General features: G+C 42.6%; 1 protein-coding gene across 1 annotated transcript; it reads left to right on the forward strand.

The window, feature by feature from the left end:
• Positions 1-846: 846 nt before the first annotated feature.
• trmt6 (tRNA methyltransferase 6 non-catalytic subunit) lies at positions 847-10,604 on the forward strand. Its single transcript, XM_084081865.1, has 12 exons — positions 847-1,090; positions 2,154-2,284; positions 3,453-3,562; positions 4,158-4,249; positions 4,690-4,773; positions 4,916-5,040; positions 5,826-5,996; positions 6,272-6,423; positions 7,623-7,708; positions 8,585-8,687; positions 9,773-9,859; positions 9,990-10,604. Exons 1-12 carry the CDS (start codon positions 990-992, stop codon positions 10,149-10,151), a joined length of 1,404 nt encoding a protein of 467 aa, XP_083937991.1. The 5' UTR covers positions 847-989; the 3' UTR covers positions 10,152-10,604.
• Positions 10,605-16,726: the final 6,122 nt, after the last annotated feature.

Raw genomic sequence — 16,726 nt, forward strand, 5'->3', positions numbered from 1 at the left:
TGTGTGTGTGTGTGTGTGTGTGTGTGTGTGTGTGTGTGTGTGTGTGTGTGTGTGTGTGTGCGTGCGTGCGTGCGTGCGTGCGTGCGTGCGTGCGTGCGTGCGTGCGTGTGTGTGTGCGCGCGTGTGCATATACTGTACTGTATACATATTATGTACATATACATATGTACTTTTCCCTAATTTAAGCTGTTTTATGCAACATGCTATTATTTGTCACACATATTTGTTGTAATAGACGCATTTATTTTGATATCTACCAACCAGAAGTCATGTCCATACTACTAACTAGACATAATCTGTGTGTCCTACATGAATGATGCTGGTTTAATTGGGACCATAGGCTTGAGACGCACGCACGCACGCACGCACGCACGCACACACACACACACACACACACACACACACACACACACACACACACACACACACACACACACACACACACACACACACACACACACACACACACACACACACACACACACACACACACACACACACACACACACACACACACACAGTGGTCCCCTTCACCCCATGTGTCGAAGAGACTAGCGCGGCGATTGGCTGTGTTGGTTGCCAGGCAACAGCTGTCGCCTGGAAGAAAACACATTGTGGATGTGTGTTGCATGGCCGGTCTGTGAGCTATTATCATTGATCTAAAACGACAGTTTCATTAATAGGTCATCTTATTTTGACTACTTTTTCCTTCTACAGTCAAAGTATTTGAACAACATTACTACCTAGACAGTTCCCTGCTGCCAACTAGCCAATCACAGAGAAGACCGTCCCTCTGGTCTATGGGATGAATCGTACCATCCGCGATCGATTGGTCGTCCTGCAACGCTAAGGAAATAGAGGAAATACAAGCTAACACGTGTGTGTGTGAATGCCTTTTCTATCAGGATTCAGGAATCATTTCATTTTGTATGCAGTAGCTCGTTCAAAACAACACTATAAACAACTAACAGTCCATAATAGGGTTTATCATGGCAGACGATGATGAGTCCCAGAACAGGATGAAAGAGGGAGACTACGTTGTGTTGAAACGTGGAGATATCTTCAAAGCTGTCCAGATTCAGCCAAAGAAGTGAGTTTTTTCATTCGATTTTACATTCAACTTTCTAATATGTTTTCTTTTTCTTATTTCTTTCTTTCTTTTATGGACTTATTATAAAGATTATTGATTGGTTGATTGATTGATTGAATACTTTATTAACAGTTTGCAAAAAAGCACAGAGGTACAGTTCCATACAAAAGGATGCTAAAAGGATTAAACCTAAGAAAGCACTATGGCTTGTTTCCATTGGGGTCCTGTGTATTCAATTCATCGAAACAGTAATGACAAACAATAATATAATACTATGCACAAACATCATTAAAACGAGTAATCAACGATTACTACTCGTTACTAGCCTTAGATCAAGACTCGTAGATGTATTTTTATCGAGTCTGACTTTTACGTTCATATCTACGAGTCTTAGCGACTACCCCACCAGTTTGCCCTGGAATGTCACCAGGAAATCCCGTATTTCTCCGAACATGTACACATGCAAAATATAAGGTGCTTACCCGCTTTTCCCAAATGTTACCTAGGTGTATTTGTGCAATTTATTAGTCCATATGTTTCAATTCAGAAGTGTTTTAATCCCGGCTGTGGCCGATTCGGTTGGAAGTTCCCAATGGGCGGTAGTGACAAGGCGCATCCGGTGAAAGCCGGAATTGGACTTAATGTAAACAGGAAGTAAACGAGGGGGGAATGGCGTTCGGCCACAGACGAGGTTAAAACACTTATTTATTGAAAAATATGGACTAATACATTGCACAAATACTCCGGACACCTAGTTAACATTTGGGGCCAGCGGGTAAGCACCTTTTATATTTTGCATGTGTACTTGTTTGGCGAAATACGGGCTTTACTGCGGGGGTGGTCGTGAAGACTCTCGTAGATACGAAAGTAATAGTTAGACTCGATTAAATACATCTACGATAGTCTTGATCTAAGGCTAACTCGTTACTACTATTAGCAAACATGCACCTAAATGCTAGATATTGTAGAAGAACTAATGCGTATATATTCAATTAGTTAGTAGGCCTATCTAATCAAGAGATGAATGTCATGTCATGCCATATTTTACCTTCTCATTTTCCAGGAAAGTAAACTTTGAGAAGCAGTGGTTCTTCCTGGATAAGGCGGTGGGAGAGTTCTACAGCACAACGTTTGAGATTGCTTCTGGAGGCAATCTACAGCCACAGAAACCTAAGAATACAGAGAGCTCCACAGGTATTGAAATAAATGTCATATAATAACACCACTGCATGTACAAACTACAAGCCTTTAAGACCTGAGGCTGATTCTACAGATGTCTTCTAAATCCTAACAGTTTTCTGCAAAACGTATGTTATATCAGTGGTTCTCAAACCTTTTCATGTCAAACCTTTTCATGCTTCTGGAACCCCCAGAAGCAAAGATTTGAGTCAACTATATTCACTGTAAATATACTGTGTATATATATATACTCAAAGATTTGCACACATTTTCACGATTTCTTGCTATGAGCTTGCAGATCTGCCATTTTTGCCAAGTATAAAATATGGTTAAAGTGGTTGTTACACAGATGCTTTCCCGGTTTGAATGGGATAATAGAACCCCTACATGGCTGTGGTCCAGTGCAGCGTACAGTGTTACAGCTGTGCCTCACTATCTGTCGAAGACTACCTGTATGTTAACAGCCAGAGAACGTCTCACCATCTGCACTTTAGTGACTGACTGGGCAGAATTCCCTTTCATTACTCACTGAAGTAAAGACATTTTTCAATTGATCGAAGACTGTTGTTCATGATGGCAATGGCATGGAGAACAGTCTTTCATCACTTTTATACTGCCTTTACCTAAGTGAGTAACGAAAGTGTAAGGCTAGATATACAGTAGTAGCCTAGAATATAAGTTAAAGCACACGGTCACTAAAGCAAGATGTACACTTGGTTGCGCACCAGTGTCACTGATAAAGATCTACAAGCTCACAATGTGTTGTACTGCAATGCGTTTTGTGAGCTTGTAGATCTGCTGTTTTTGGTGCACAACACTGCATGCAACATCAAGCCCTTTATGTATTTGTGTAGCAGCATGAAATATTCTATGGGCTCGCTCTTAACATTGGTTTCAAACAGTTCAAGAAAACTACTTGTACTACTAAGGTACTGGTGGTGGTGTGTGTGTGTGTGTGTGTGTGTGTGTGTGTGTGTGTGTGGTGGAATAAATGTGCAGTGGAAAATGTTGGAAGTATTATGTTAAACCATACCACATTCAGGAAAGCAGTTTACTACATTAATATCTTTACAGTCTTGGTTTGTACTGATGTTTCGTTCTGTAAATACCCATCCATGTCATTTCAGTTTAGTTTGTTCAACATCAGTTTTGGACAAAAACATCTCTCTGTTCCTTTTTGTAGATGCAAAGGAGGCCGGCACGGACAATCGAAACATTGTGGATGATGGGAAATCCCAGAAACTCACCCGGGATGACATTGAGACGCTCAAAGAGCAAGGTCTGAAGGGACAGGTACATGCAAACACTTGTATAGCAAGTTATTAGATATTGATGCATGGCCTTGTGACGCTTTGTGAGCTTGTAGATCTGCTATTTTTGAAAATCTTAGAAAATATAAAAAAAAATATTGTAATCATTGCTATAGAGTGTTTCAGTAACGGGGTCTCTCTGTCCCTCCACCTCTTTAGTAAACAGAAAATACATTTTCAGGTCAGGATACAAATATCAATCCAATCAGGAGCGAGACCTCATTCAGAATACAGGATAAACATGGGAAATTGGAAGTGATGAAACCAAAAAATGAACTCTACACTATAAAATTGAAGCTGATGAATGGGTGCTCTTTCCTGATTGGATGAAATTGGTGACCCACCTAAAATACATATTTTCTGTTTATTAAAGAGCTGGAGAGAGGTGGAGGCCACTGTTACTGAACAAACAACACACTATAGCAGTGATTATTATCAGAATATACAGCAGCTTTAACTTTTATGCTGCAAATTATCACTTGCAGCATTCCAGCCGAGAGAACAAACCAATGTCATGAAGTGCATGTAGGTTTTCATTGTGCCTTGAAGGTCCCACAATGTTCTTATGTTCTGTACAGGAAATCGTCCAGCAGCTCATAGACAACAGCACAACGTTCAGAGACAAGACCGAGTTTGCACAGAACAAATACATTAACAAGAAAAAGAAGAAGTGAGTCATTGCTATTGATTAATACATGGTTTGTGTTTATAGATTTTAATGTTCGCGACCCTGATAACAAAATCATGTAGCTATTCTTGTGCTTAATTTTGTATTATGAAATGCAATGCAATACAACCGGGATAATTGGTACATCACTTTTAGCTAAACACCGTTTCCGTTTCAAGAGTAACTTGCAAAATGCACTTATTATTCATAAATGGTCTCTTGTATCTGCATAGGACAACATTAACTGTATGTGTTATGTGTTCCACATAACACAACTGGATTTGCAGTTGAAAGATTCTCCTTAGGGAGTAGTGTCAAATACCACTTTCTCTGGGTTAGGGTAAAAAAAATTAAGTATATTCAGCATCTTGCAGTTGATGCATTTGTGTTTGGTAATAATATTGTGATTTCAATGCGTTCATTCCTGTGTTGTATTCCTGCAGGTATGAGAATAACGTCACAATAGTAAAACCTTCCTGTCGTATCCTGGCCATGATGTACCATGGCAGAGAGCCAGGGAAGATATGGTGAGTCAGCGCATGGATTTGCTACATCAAAGTGTATGGAAACACTCTGCTCTGCTGAAAAGAGCTGTTATAACCCCAGGTGTGTGTGTGTGTGTGTGTGTGTGTGTGTGTGTGTGTGTGTGTGTGCGTATGTCCCCTTCAGTCACATGCGGTATGACACATTAGCCCAGATGTTGGCCCTAGGGAACATACACGCTGGCAGCAAAGTCCTGGTGTTCGAGACGTGTGCTGGTCTGGTGCTGGGAGCCGTTATGGAGAGAATGGGAGGTATGCTAGTCGGCATGCGTTATGCTGCAGTCAGTGGTGAAAGTAACTACTCATTATTCATAATGTACTTAAAGTTTTCAGTACTTTGAAGTATTTCCAATTTACAATACTTTTACTTCTACTCCACTACATCTCAGAGGCAAATATTGTACTTTTTACTCCACTACAATTGTTTGAAAACTTTATTTTGTAGATTTTGATTATTATTACAAAACATACATTAACCGCTTCAGCCCTATTTAAACTTTGGCTATTTTAAAATAGCCGATTTACAAGCCCACAACGCGTTGCGATGCAACGTTTTTTGAGCTTGTAGATCTGCTATTTTCAAGCATTTCAGACATGAAAACTTGTGAAACGGGGCATTCTGCATAATGAGTACTTTTACTTGTATGAATGAATGAACCATTGCAAAGCGCTTTCAGCACTTGGAAAAGCGCTATAAAAATGCAATTCATTATTATTATCATTACTTAAGGTACTTCAAGTATATTTTGATGCCATTACTTTTGTAGTTTTACGCAAGTAAATTTTGATTACCAGACTTTTACTTGTAACAGCGTGTTTCTACTTTCCAGTATTGATACTTTTACTTGAGTAAAACATTTTGAGTACTTTTTCCACCACTGGCTGCAGTGAAGCTGTTAACAGAAGGTCTTTTTACAGTCCAGTAAGTTCAGAATTCCTTTTGTTGTCGTCGATTGGCTGCAGTTGGACTCGAATCGACTGAGCAGCCACACTCTCTCTATATTTCTAACTCCAGCTCTCGTCTCATTCCCATCCAGGCTACGGTTCAGTGGTCCAAATGTATCCAGGCGGAGGCCCGGTTCGAGCGGGTATGGAGAGTTTTGGCTTCCCTGCTCACTTCCACGACATGCTGCATGAGTTTCCCATCTGCCATGTCAACGCTCTGCTGGCAGGCACCTTGGACACCGCTGCCAAGGACACCGATAATGGTAGGGCATTTTTCTTTTTATTAGCGGCCTTTTTCTAAAGTGAGATGGAACAAAGAAAGGGATGGAACATATAAAAGAAAAAGCTTACTGCTCGTCCTGCTATGACACCTGAATTTCACCACGGGGCTCAATAAAGTTCTATTTAACAAGATAAAGAGAGAAAATTACTGCTTATCCCCAAGGGGGGATTGTTTTGTTACAGAAGCCAGTTGCAAAAATAAAACGGGTAGACCAGAAATGGAAGCACTACGATTCATTATGTCATTCGACTGCAGATGCCAGCCAGTCTGTCAGAGAGGAAGCGAAGCAGCCTGTTCCAGCAGAACAGCAGGACAGTTCAGCGGAGCGGAAAATGGAGACTAACTCTAGTGCTGACCCAGCACTGGACAAGGAGAGTGAGGAACGGGAAAAGCGCAAGGAAATCAAAGTAGGTCATCTGTGTCCTATCCAGACAACAACACATCTTGAAAAATACTGGCCAATTAATTTGCTGTGCACCTTCATGCTCCCCAGAGGATGATTTAGGTGATGCATTAGCATTACTTGTTTCTTCCCTTGTGACAGAAAACTAGCATAGACCTATTGTATGTTATACGCTTGTGTAGCGCAAGAATACATTCATTGCTGTCACACACACACACAACACACTCCCTTAAAAGGAGGGAGGCCACAGAACACTACACTTGAGGAGTTTGCTCGGTTGTGCCAATAAACATAAACACTCTCTTTGCAAATTGAAGTAATCACCCACAACTAGTTGTGTCTAAGACAACAGTAACACCACGGGCCCTGTCTGTTTTCTTCCCCAGGCTTTTAACAGAAACTCCCTAAGTTTACTGAACACTGGTTTGTTCAATCAACTCTCTGTAGCTCCTCACTGGGGGGGAGGAATGATATTATAGTAATTTGGTCACCACTCTTTGGGGTGTTTTTGTCACGGTATATTTGCACATACATTTGTACTCATGTACTCATTTTCCCATCCTATAACTACTAGGTCCAGCCATTAGTACAGTGCTCGGGGAGCAGCTATGGGTTAAGTGTCTTGCTCAGGGATACTTTGACACATTGCTGAGGCCTGGAATCGAATCTTCCCATGCGAGCTCTCTAACCATTCAGCTATTGCCGACCAAAGGCAATACCATTACCTGAGCAGAAAGCAGACAAGAAAACACACACACACACACACACACACACACACACACAGCTACAGCTGTAACATTTACAGTGTTGTGCAACAGGACTAATAGATAAACTTCAATTAAATCCAGGTTAAAATGAATCCTTGTTGAGGCAACCCACCCTCAGTCTTTATTTCTTTCCTTATAACCGACAACAGACATTGATCCTGAGCGTAAAAAGTTGTTGCATGAGTAACAACAACGCAATATGTTTATGTATGTGTATTGTAAAACATTGAACGTATGACCATGAATTGGAAATTGATTATGACGATTATGCAAAAATAATTGCGATTAGGCGGTTATGTAATAATTGTGACAGGCCTAGTTACAGATCAAACATCACACATGCTGACTTATGAAGACTGTAAAGAGAGTGAGAATCAGAAAACACTCAATTCTTTTGACTGATGAAACCATCTTTTGTCCTGGTTTGAACGTGCAGGCCCAGGAAAGGAGGGTGAAGATGGAGGAGAAGAGGAAGAAGCTAGCGTCCGTTGCTGCTCTGTTGGAGGGGAGGAACGCAGACGGGTGAGTGTCATTTCTGCCCCATTTTCATACATTCTCTTCAATCTCTTCCCCAGTTCCCAAGTATTTTTCTTCTGTTCCTCATCGTCTCTCCCTCCAGCATTACTCTGCCTCTCTTTGTTCTCTTGTATAATTAACTTTCGATTGGGCTCTGGAAGCAACGTGCGCTAGCTAAAATTGATGTGTCATGATTAAGGCAATTACTCGGTTACCCTCTTTCAGCATAGTCACGATGAAACCTCTGCAATCATCCAAATTCAGCACGGTCACGATGAAGGCTCTTGCTATCATCCAAACTCGAGGCACAATGATTAGAGGCTGAAATGTCCTCGCAAGGTGAATGTGCAGTTTCCTCGGACGTTTCCTTCCCATACCAAGTGATAAAACTTAGCATTGCTAGCGATGTTATGATTAATAATAAAAAAAGACACATTTGTTTGGCATGCCGACATGTCTCTGGGTCACCTCTAACTTCAACACAACTATATAATAAATTATACGCAAGTGACACATTTCTCAGTCGATCCCAGAAGAACCTAGCAGGTGCTATAAAGTAGTACTGCCTTAAGGTTTCAAGCACAATCTCACCCCTAGCCATGCAGGGATTGCCTCTTGGATGAGCAGTAGAGATTTGCTGTCACAACCTAGCTCAGAATCCTGGGTTGGACATAAGTTACGGGTAGCACATTTAATAAGCATAGCGGGGATAATGCACATAAATCACTGGTAAGCTAACTTTAAGTGGTAAGTTACTGCAGTAAGCAGTAAGTTACTGCTTACCGACGCTTTTCCAACAAGGAACTGTGCTTTAGAATCCATTTCCTGTCAGGCAGGTTTTGATTGATTGTCAGTTCAGGTATCCTTCCCTTTCTACTCTAGGCTGATCATTGCCAGTCGGTTCCACCCGAGTTCAGTTCTTCTGGGACTCCTGAAGTTCCTCGCTCCCTCCAGGCCATTCGTGGTTTACTCCCAATACAAAGAGGTAAGACGTTAAGATGACGTGAGACTTAATTTATCCATAATGTCCGTTTCAGTAGCTTTAAAGGGATCGACTGTTTTTTTTCCTATCGATTAGTCACCCCATGGAGACTTGAATTCATGGATATTTTTTAGTTTTTGTCGCATTCCAAAGCCAATAATTTGATGACTGGCGGCGGTTCGTGTGGGAGACACAAAGAGTCTCCTTTGTATCGCCTACCGGTCCGCTGGTCATCAAATTATTGGCCTAGGAATGCGACAAAAACTAAAAAATATGTCTCCATGCGGGGACTAATAAAAAAAAGGCATTTTGGGGGTGGACTATCCCTTTAAGCACCACAATAGAAATGATGGATATGTATATATATATATATATACACTGCTCAAAATAATAAAGCGAACACTTTGATCCCTTAATTCTTTTGCGCAGTTTTCGTTAGCATTATGTACACAGTTCATGAAAAAACTCAAAACAATGAAGGGATCAAAGTGTTCCCTTTATTTTTTTGAGCAGTGTATATGTATATATATATATATATATATATATATATATATATATATATATATATATATATATATATATATATATATAGCAAAAATAGACACTTCAGTAGATAGCGGAGTGCATTAAAACTCCAGAAATACTGTGGGACACCTGACCTCGCACTGATGGAAGCTCATTAGTGTTCTTTTAGATGGATTTCTTATCGTTCGCTGCCATTACACAGAGCCTCGCCTCATTGCTCAGAATTCCGCAGGGACAGCTCTTTTACTTTAACTGCTTGTGGACTGTCCTGCCACTGCAGAGGAGTTCTAATGCCAATCACTACATCGTGCCTATTACTTCTGTTGTGCCCGTGTTCCTGCCTAGGCTCACACTAAAACCCCTTTCCCTTTTTTGTTTGTTTCCCTATTTTGATTTATGGTTTCTGAGCTTTTCAGCCTCTTTTCATAGCTGTAATTTGTGTCTGTTTTTGTTCACTTATCTACTTTGTAATGCATTGCTTCTCTGCAGGCCAGTGAAGCGGCTAGATTTCCCCATGGGGATTATCTACCTCTTTTTATATTTTGTGTGCTTTTTCCCCGCAGCCTCTCATCGAGTGTTACAATAAACTCAAGGAACAAGGAGGCACTGTCGGCCTCAAGCTCACCGATTCCTGGCTCAGACATTACCAGGTGACTGTTCTTGTTCTTTAAACTGTTCTCTGAAGAAAAAAAAACTGTTCCCTCTTGTCCGTTTCGCTCAAAGTGTTCCACATCCTATCCTAACTGACCTAACGGTTGTATTTCTGTCATCTCCCCCCAGGTATTGGAGAACAGAACTCATCCCGTGCTGCAGATGAGCGGTGGCGGAGGCTACCTTCTCTCAGGAACAACCGTCGAGGCGGCGAGACCCAAGCCCGCGGGCTCACAGAAGGCAGGGGAACCGGCGCCAAAGAGACTCAAATTGACAGAGACCGAGGGATAAACAAAAAACACGACTCCCAGACACGAGTGACATATAAGGGAGAGTTTCCAGTAGCCCAGAGCGAACGGCGCCCCGCAGGATGGAGCCCCGCTTTTTCAGCTGAACTGATTTGACATTTCTGGAACGGCGGCGGGGGTGGACTATGTGTCCAGTTAGCGTTCCATCAGAATAGCCCCGCCGTCCCTGTCTTGTGTTCTCAGATCAGTGCAGATGAAGGCCTGGGGGGTGAAGCGCACTGTATGCCTGTGTGAATTATCACAGGACTTATTGTTTGTGTTGCGCAATGAGCCGTTAAATGGGTCGCAACCTTCTGTTGGTTGCTTTAAGTTGTTGACAAAATATTTTTTTGGGGGGTGTGAATCCTCTCCCATCTTTTAGGTTTTATGTTTTTTATTTTTAAGCATAAAAGTGCCATGTAGAATAAAGGAGTCAGTAACTGACGCATCTTTACAATATTGCTTACATCTGCCTTCTTCACAGAATAACATGCGTGTACTATGTCTGTGTAATGAGCCCTGGTATGATGAGATGCGGTAAAAAAGAAAAGAAAAGATTGCAAGCTATTCGTTTGGTCCCAGAATATAATCATTTCTCTTTTATTGAACGCAGACTGAGCAAACATTTAGAAACGGAATTAAACAACAATTTGGGCTCGGCACAATTTGAATATATATTTTATACTCTGAACAAATTAGCAAAGCTCATTTCATAGCATTTTCTTAATTACAGATATGTATAAATATGAAAACCATTCCCATGCTGATTGATTTCAGAACATCAAAACACATAAGATGATAAGTTAATAGAATCTTTTTGGCAAGGCTTTTGTCCTTGTTTGTTTTTTTACACATGGACAGCACAGAGTTGGTAGCCTCAGGGTTGAAGTGTTGCCAGGGCCACAGCGTATTCACTTCACTTTTCATGCAGCTTGGTAACGATCTTCTGCAGCTCCTTGTCCATCGCTGTCAGATTCTCCAGCTGCTTTTCCTGGGAACGATAATATGAATTGTCAGCAACCATATTTTCTCAATTTGGCCCAGGGTCTTGAATTGGTCTGCATTTTCAGACCAACCATATGGTGTAGAAGTCAGCATTGTGTGATGATGGATTGCCCCTGTTTATTTGCTAAATCTCCTTAATTGACTACTGGGCATTTAGTGTTACTATTGTCTTTGAAATCCCAGGAGTGGAGTGTGTCAATGTCAGGCTCTACAACCCATAAGTCATCCAACCCTGGCCTGGGCCCATCACCCTATCTCAGGTGTTTGACTTATCCAAAGAACATAGTCACAGACAATGTTCCCTAATGGGTTTTTCATAACACAGTTGGAGAGATGGAGTGGATATAATTGGGACGTTTCTGGTTCAATTAAGTGAAGACATGAAAGACTGTGGTTGAGGGAATTAAAAGAGACATTCAAGATGAGGAAAACGAGAGATGCCGTCTAGAATGGCAAACGGTAACTGCCATTTATCCTTTATAGCATAGAATTACCTGTATTTCACTCAACGAAACTATCAACAACGGAGTGTTAATATATCAGTGCCGGCAGTAATAGTTCTTTATCATTTTGAAGACTGCCGGAGTCGCAGAGCAATCCGTTGCACAGGAATACATTAATCACTTTTCCTTTTCTTACCCGACAGCCTATCTAGGGCACGCTCTGTTTGTCACAGAGGTGGTTCTGAAGGCTCGAACTGAGACCTAGTCTATCTAGCCCAGAAATTTCCATAACCATGGCTCCTCCTTGCCCAAGAGAAACTGTCCCGTGACTTTATTGGGTCAGTTAAATATACAATAGACCAGTTTATCAAAACCTCCTGGAACAGAGGTCCATGAAACAGAATGACTGATTTCCACTATTCAGAACACATTATCTGTACTGTAAATGCTTTGTAGAGCTTTTGCCACGTACGTAAACGTCATAACTCGAAAATGCTGTGTTTTTACTTCCACGCCACAATACTGTAAAGTTGGAATCAGCGGAATACACTTTCAGTCCACATGAGTTAGCTTCTCCTCCTTTATATCCTATACAGGGAAGGCTGATGTGTGGTGAGTTGTGTAGGGGTTATTCTGTTAGACGCAGTGCAGTAGAGAGAGAGGGGGGGGAATTAAAGACTGAGTAGATGGGATGCGACACAGTGTCACGATGCAGATTCAAACCCGTGACGTCGAGATAGCCTGTGTGTGCAGTATGCACTACTAACTGGTTGAACCAGCAGAATATACTGATGTTTTGAAACTTAAGTGAACTTGGCAGCACATTCATGTTCAGGAATGCGCATCATTCCTGAACCACTGAAACCCTACATACTTTGCCGTACAACAAATAGTGAAAATGACCGATCTACACGCTCACAACACAACACGATGTGACTTGTGAGCTTGTAGATCTGCTATTTAAGCTATTTCTGAACATTTTGACATTTCTTGAAAGGTTTTTGAATGTTTATGACATGTCCAAAATAAGGTCGCCAGGTTGAAAGTAGTTGAAGGTAATTTTCTGCTTTTAGTGAATGTCATTAATGAGATTGGTACCTCCAGGGGGGTAAGCGGTCTCCGGGGTGTGATTCTCTGCTCTTCATGGTTGGCTAGCTGGTTCATCTTTTGGTTCAACAGTTTGGCCACTTCTTCCATCTGCACACAGAAAGACAGTCTTTGTTTATAACTCTGACCTGCATAACGGAGGACAAAGATGCTGATCTACAGTGCCTGTCTTAACAATAGTGGAAAAAATACTAATGAAAAACTGAACAATGCTGAGTTGGTGCATCAAAACAGCATGCAAGGTAAGTGGAACAAAAGATAATGTGTAGTCAATCTTACATTAAGATTTGGAAAAGCTTATAAACATTTTTTTTTAGACCAGATCAACTTTATTATCCTCCTGCTCATGGAAATTAATTTAGTTTTCCTGGCGTATACCTTTTATTGGTTAATAAATGAAGCCCACATCCTTCATCACACTGTCCAGGACATAATAGGTGGAGGAGATTATGTGAGGCAGTTATTTTTTACTTGTATATCTAACGGGCAGATTTGTGTCCGATATGCCATGTAAGTGTTTTATTATTTTATCTACAGTATGTGCTATCGTGAGCAACATTAAATACACTTCTGCATCTGAGTGGCTTCCCACCTTTCCTTCTTTATCTATATTGCCCTTTTGAGGACCTTTTTTTACTGGTTACTAGTAGAAACTTCACACTGAACAAACACAGAACCTCATTAATCTACACATCATGTACCTGGTGCGATGTCCCCTCATGTCCCTCAGTGCTCCTTTTCCAGTCAGGGTGGTAGAAGCTACGGTAGACCCAAGGATTGCGCTTCTCAAGTTCTTCCCCCTCTCCCAGCAGCTTGCTTCTCTTGTCCGCCAAATACCTGATGAACAGCTTCCGTTAGATGGTCATCTATTCACACTGTATCTCCCTTACATGTATCTCCCTTACGTGTGTATGTTATTTAGATGACAACAAATGCTAAAAGGTGTATGTGGATGTATAGCATGTTTTTTTAGGCAGATGCTAGGTTTGACATAGCCGCGGGAAGTAGGGGTGCTGGGGGGGCTGCAGCACCCCCTGAAAATAATCTATGAAAAATTAAAATATATATTTTTTTTTGCATAATGTGCCTGTTGTTGTTGGTCGTTATTTGGGGGGGATTTAGTGCAATATGTGTTCTGGAACAGAATGAACCGAATTTAAGTAACAAAAACCCCACAAAAAAGTCACAAATCCGGAAAAAAACAGCACCCTTAACCTAAAACATCTTCCCGCGGCTATGAGGTTTGATGTTTAACTGGCATCCTCCTAGATACTTAGTAGATCTGGGATCATAGACATACACGGTTTCCACCCGACAGCAACCATATGTTTTCTTTAGTTTGCACTGTATTTACTTTTCCCCCCTGTCGTTTGTTGACTAGGATTCATGTCACGTACTCCGATTCTGTCACTCTGGATAAGAGCGTCTGCTAAATTGTCAATTGTAAATTGTACATGTAAGCCTCTTAAAACTGCCATGGGTAATTACCTCTACCCTGATTCACATTGATTTTTGATCACTGTGAACTAATGTTCCATGTGTATTGCTGAACGCTGTACTATACAATATATAGTGCCTATTTGTTTTAAATGCTGAATCTCTGCTTAACAGTAAAATATTGAACAACACAACACAAGTCTGGATGCATATTGATCATGGATCAATAGATGATTGTCGTATAGCATCATAATAGATGGAAGGTGTCAGCAGAATATAATGGAATTGATAAATACCTTAGAGCTTCCACCCTGGCTTCCTCCTCAGCACCTCCTGCATTTCTTTTGTTGAAATCCCAAGACTCTTGACTGCGTTCGTCGTCCTCCTCATTGCGCTTGCGTACTGAATGTCGTGTTTGATGTTTTATGTTGGGCCTACTCCTCTTGTCTCGCTCCTCGTCAAGACCCCAAGACTCTTGACTGCGTTCCTCATCTGGATCTTCGGAAAGTTCTTCGTCTCGCTTGTGTCGTGTTTGACTTTTTCTGAAGGACCTCCTCTTCTCCCGCTCGCCCTCAAGACCCCAAGACTCTTGACTGCGATCCTCATCTGGATCTTCGGAAAGTTCTTCGTCTCGTTTGTGTCGTGTTTGACTTTTTCTGAAGGACCTCCTCTTCTCCCGCTCGTTGCCAAGATCCCAAGACTCTTGACTGCGATCCTCATCTGGATCTTCGGAAAGTTCTTCGTCTCGCTTGTGTCGTGTTTGACTTTTTCTGAAGGACCTCCTCTTCTCCCGCTCGCCCTCAAGACCCCAAGACTCTTGACTGCGATCCTCATCTGGATCTTCGGAAAGTTCTTCGTCTCGCTTGTGTCGTGTTTGACTTTTTCTGAAGGACCTCCTCTTCTCCCGCTCGCCATCAAGACCCCAAGACTCTTGACTGCGATCCTCATCTGGATCTTCGGAAAGTTCTTCGTCTCGTTTGTGTCGTGTTTGACTTTTTCTGAAGGACCTCCTCTTCTCCCGCTCGCCCTCAAGACCCCAAGACTCTTGACTGCGATCATAATCTGGATCTTCGGAAAGTTCTTCGTCTCGCTTGTGTCGTGTTTGACTTTTTCTGAAGGACCTCCTCTTCTCCCGCTCGCCCTCAAGACCCCAAGACTCTTGACTGCGATCCTCATCTGGATCTTCGGAAAGTTCTTCGTCTCGCTTGTGTCGTGTTTGACTTTTTCTGAAGGACCTCCTCTTCTCCCGCTCGCCCTCAAGACCCCAAGACTCTTGACTGCGATCCACATCTGGATCTTCGGACAGTTCTTCGTCTCGCTTGTGTCGCGTTTGACTTTTTCTGAAGGACCTCCTCTTCTCCTGCTCGTTGCCAAGATCCCAAGACTCTTGACTGCGATCCTCATCTGGATCTTCGGAAAGTTCTTCGTCTCGCTTGTGTCGTGTTTGACTTTTTCTGAAGGACCTCCTCTTCTCCCGCTCGTCCTCTAGACCCCACGACTCTTGACTGCGATCCTCATCTGGATCTTCGGAAAGTTCTTCGTCTCGCTTGTGTCGTGTTTGACTTTTTCTGAAGGACCTCCTCTTCTCCCGCTCGCCCTCTAGACCCCAAGACTCTTGACTGCGATCCTCATCTGGATCTTCGGACAGTTCTTCGTCTCGCTTGTGTCGCGTTTGACTTTTTCTGAAGGACCTCCTCTTCTCCCGTTCGCCCTCTAGACCCCAAGACTCTTGACTGCGATCCTCATCTGGATCTTCGGAAAGTTCTTCGTCTCGCTTGTGTCGTGTTTGACTTTTTCTGAAGGACCTCCTCTTCTCCCGCTCGTTGCCAAGATCCCAAGACTCTTGACTGCGATCCTCATCTGGATCTTCGGAAAGTTCTTCGTCTCGCTTGTGTCGTGTTTGACTTTTTCTGAAGGACCTCCTCTTCTCCCGCTCGTCCTCTAGACCCCAAGACTCTTGACTGCGATCCTCATCTGGATCTTCGGAAAGTTCTTCGTCGCGCTTGTGTCGTGTTTGACTTTTTCTGAAGGACCTCCTCTTCTCCCGCTCGCCCTCAAGACCCCAAGAATCTTGACTGCGATCCTCATCTGGATCTTCGGAAAGTTCTTCGTCGCGCTTGTGTCGTGTTTGACTTTTTCTGAAGGACCTCCTCTTCTCCCGCTCGTCGCCAAGATCCCAAGACTCTTGACTGCGATCCTCATCTGGATCTTCGGAAAGTTCTTCGTCTCGCTTGTGTCGTGTTTGACTTTTTCTGAAGGACCTCCTCTTCTCCCGCTCGTCGCCAAGACCCCAAGACTCTTGGCTGCGTTCCTCGTCTCCGTCCTCCTCTGGGGCCTCCTCATCGCGTTTGTGTTTCCGCTGGTGGTATCGTCCAGGTCTCCAGTTGGACCTCTTGTCTCGATCGTCACCATCGAGGTCCCATGTCTCCTGGCTGCGTTCGTCCTCTGGGGCCTCTCTCTTTGCGTCCACAGACTTCAGGAGTTCCTCGATGTCTTTCACGTCCGCTCCCTTTGTCTCGGTCTCCTGTGCAAGCCCTATAACCTCCTCATTAGCGAGAGCCTCAACATCACTCTTCTTGTCGAGAGG

Source organism: Gymnoscopelus microlampas, assembly GCF_963454915.1.
Source record: "Gymnoscopelus microlampas genome assembly, chromosome: 16".
In the NCBI taxonomy this organism is placed as follows: domain Eukaryota; kingdom Metazoa; phylum Chordata; class Actinopteri; order Myctophiformes; family Myctophidae; genus Gymnoscopelus; species Gymnoscopelus microlampas.

Bases quoted from the DNA above. Each gene is read 5' to 3' on its own strand.
- trmt6 (XM_084081865.1), top strand. From the start codon at position 990: ATGGCAGACGATGATGAGTCCCAGAACAGGATGAAAGAGGGAGACTAC. The intron at 1,091-2,153 runs GTGAGTTTTTTC...CTCATTTTCCAG, and splicing joins GTCCAGATTCAGCCAAAGAA to GAAAGTAAACTTTGAGAAGC. The intron at 5,997-6,271 runs GTAGGGCATTTT...ATTCGACTGCAG, and splicing joins TGCCAAGGACACCGATAATG to ATGCCAGCCAGTCTGTCAGA.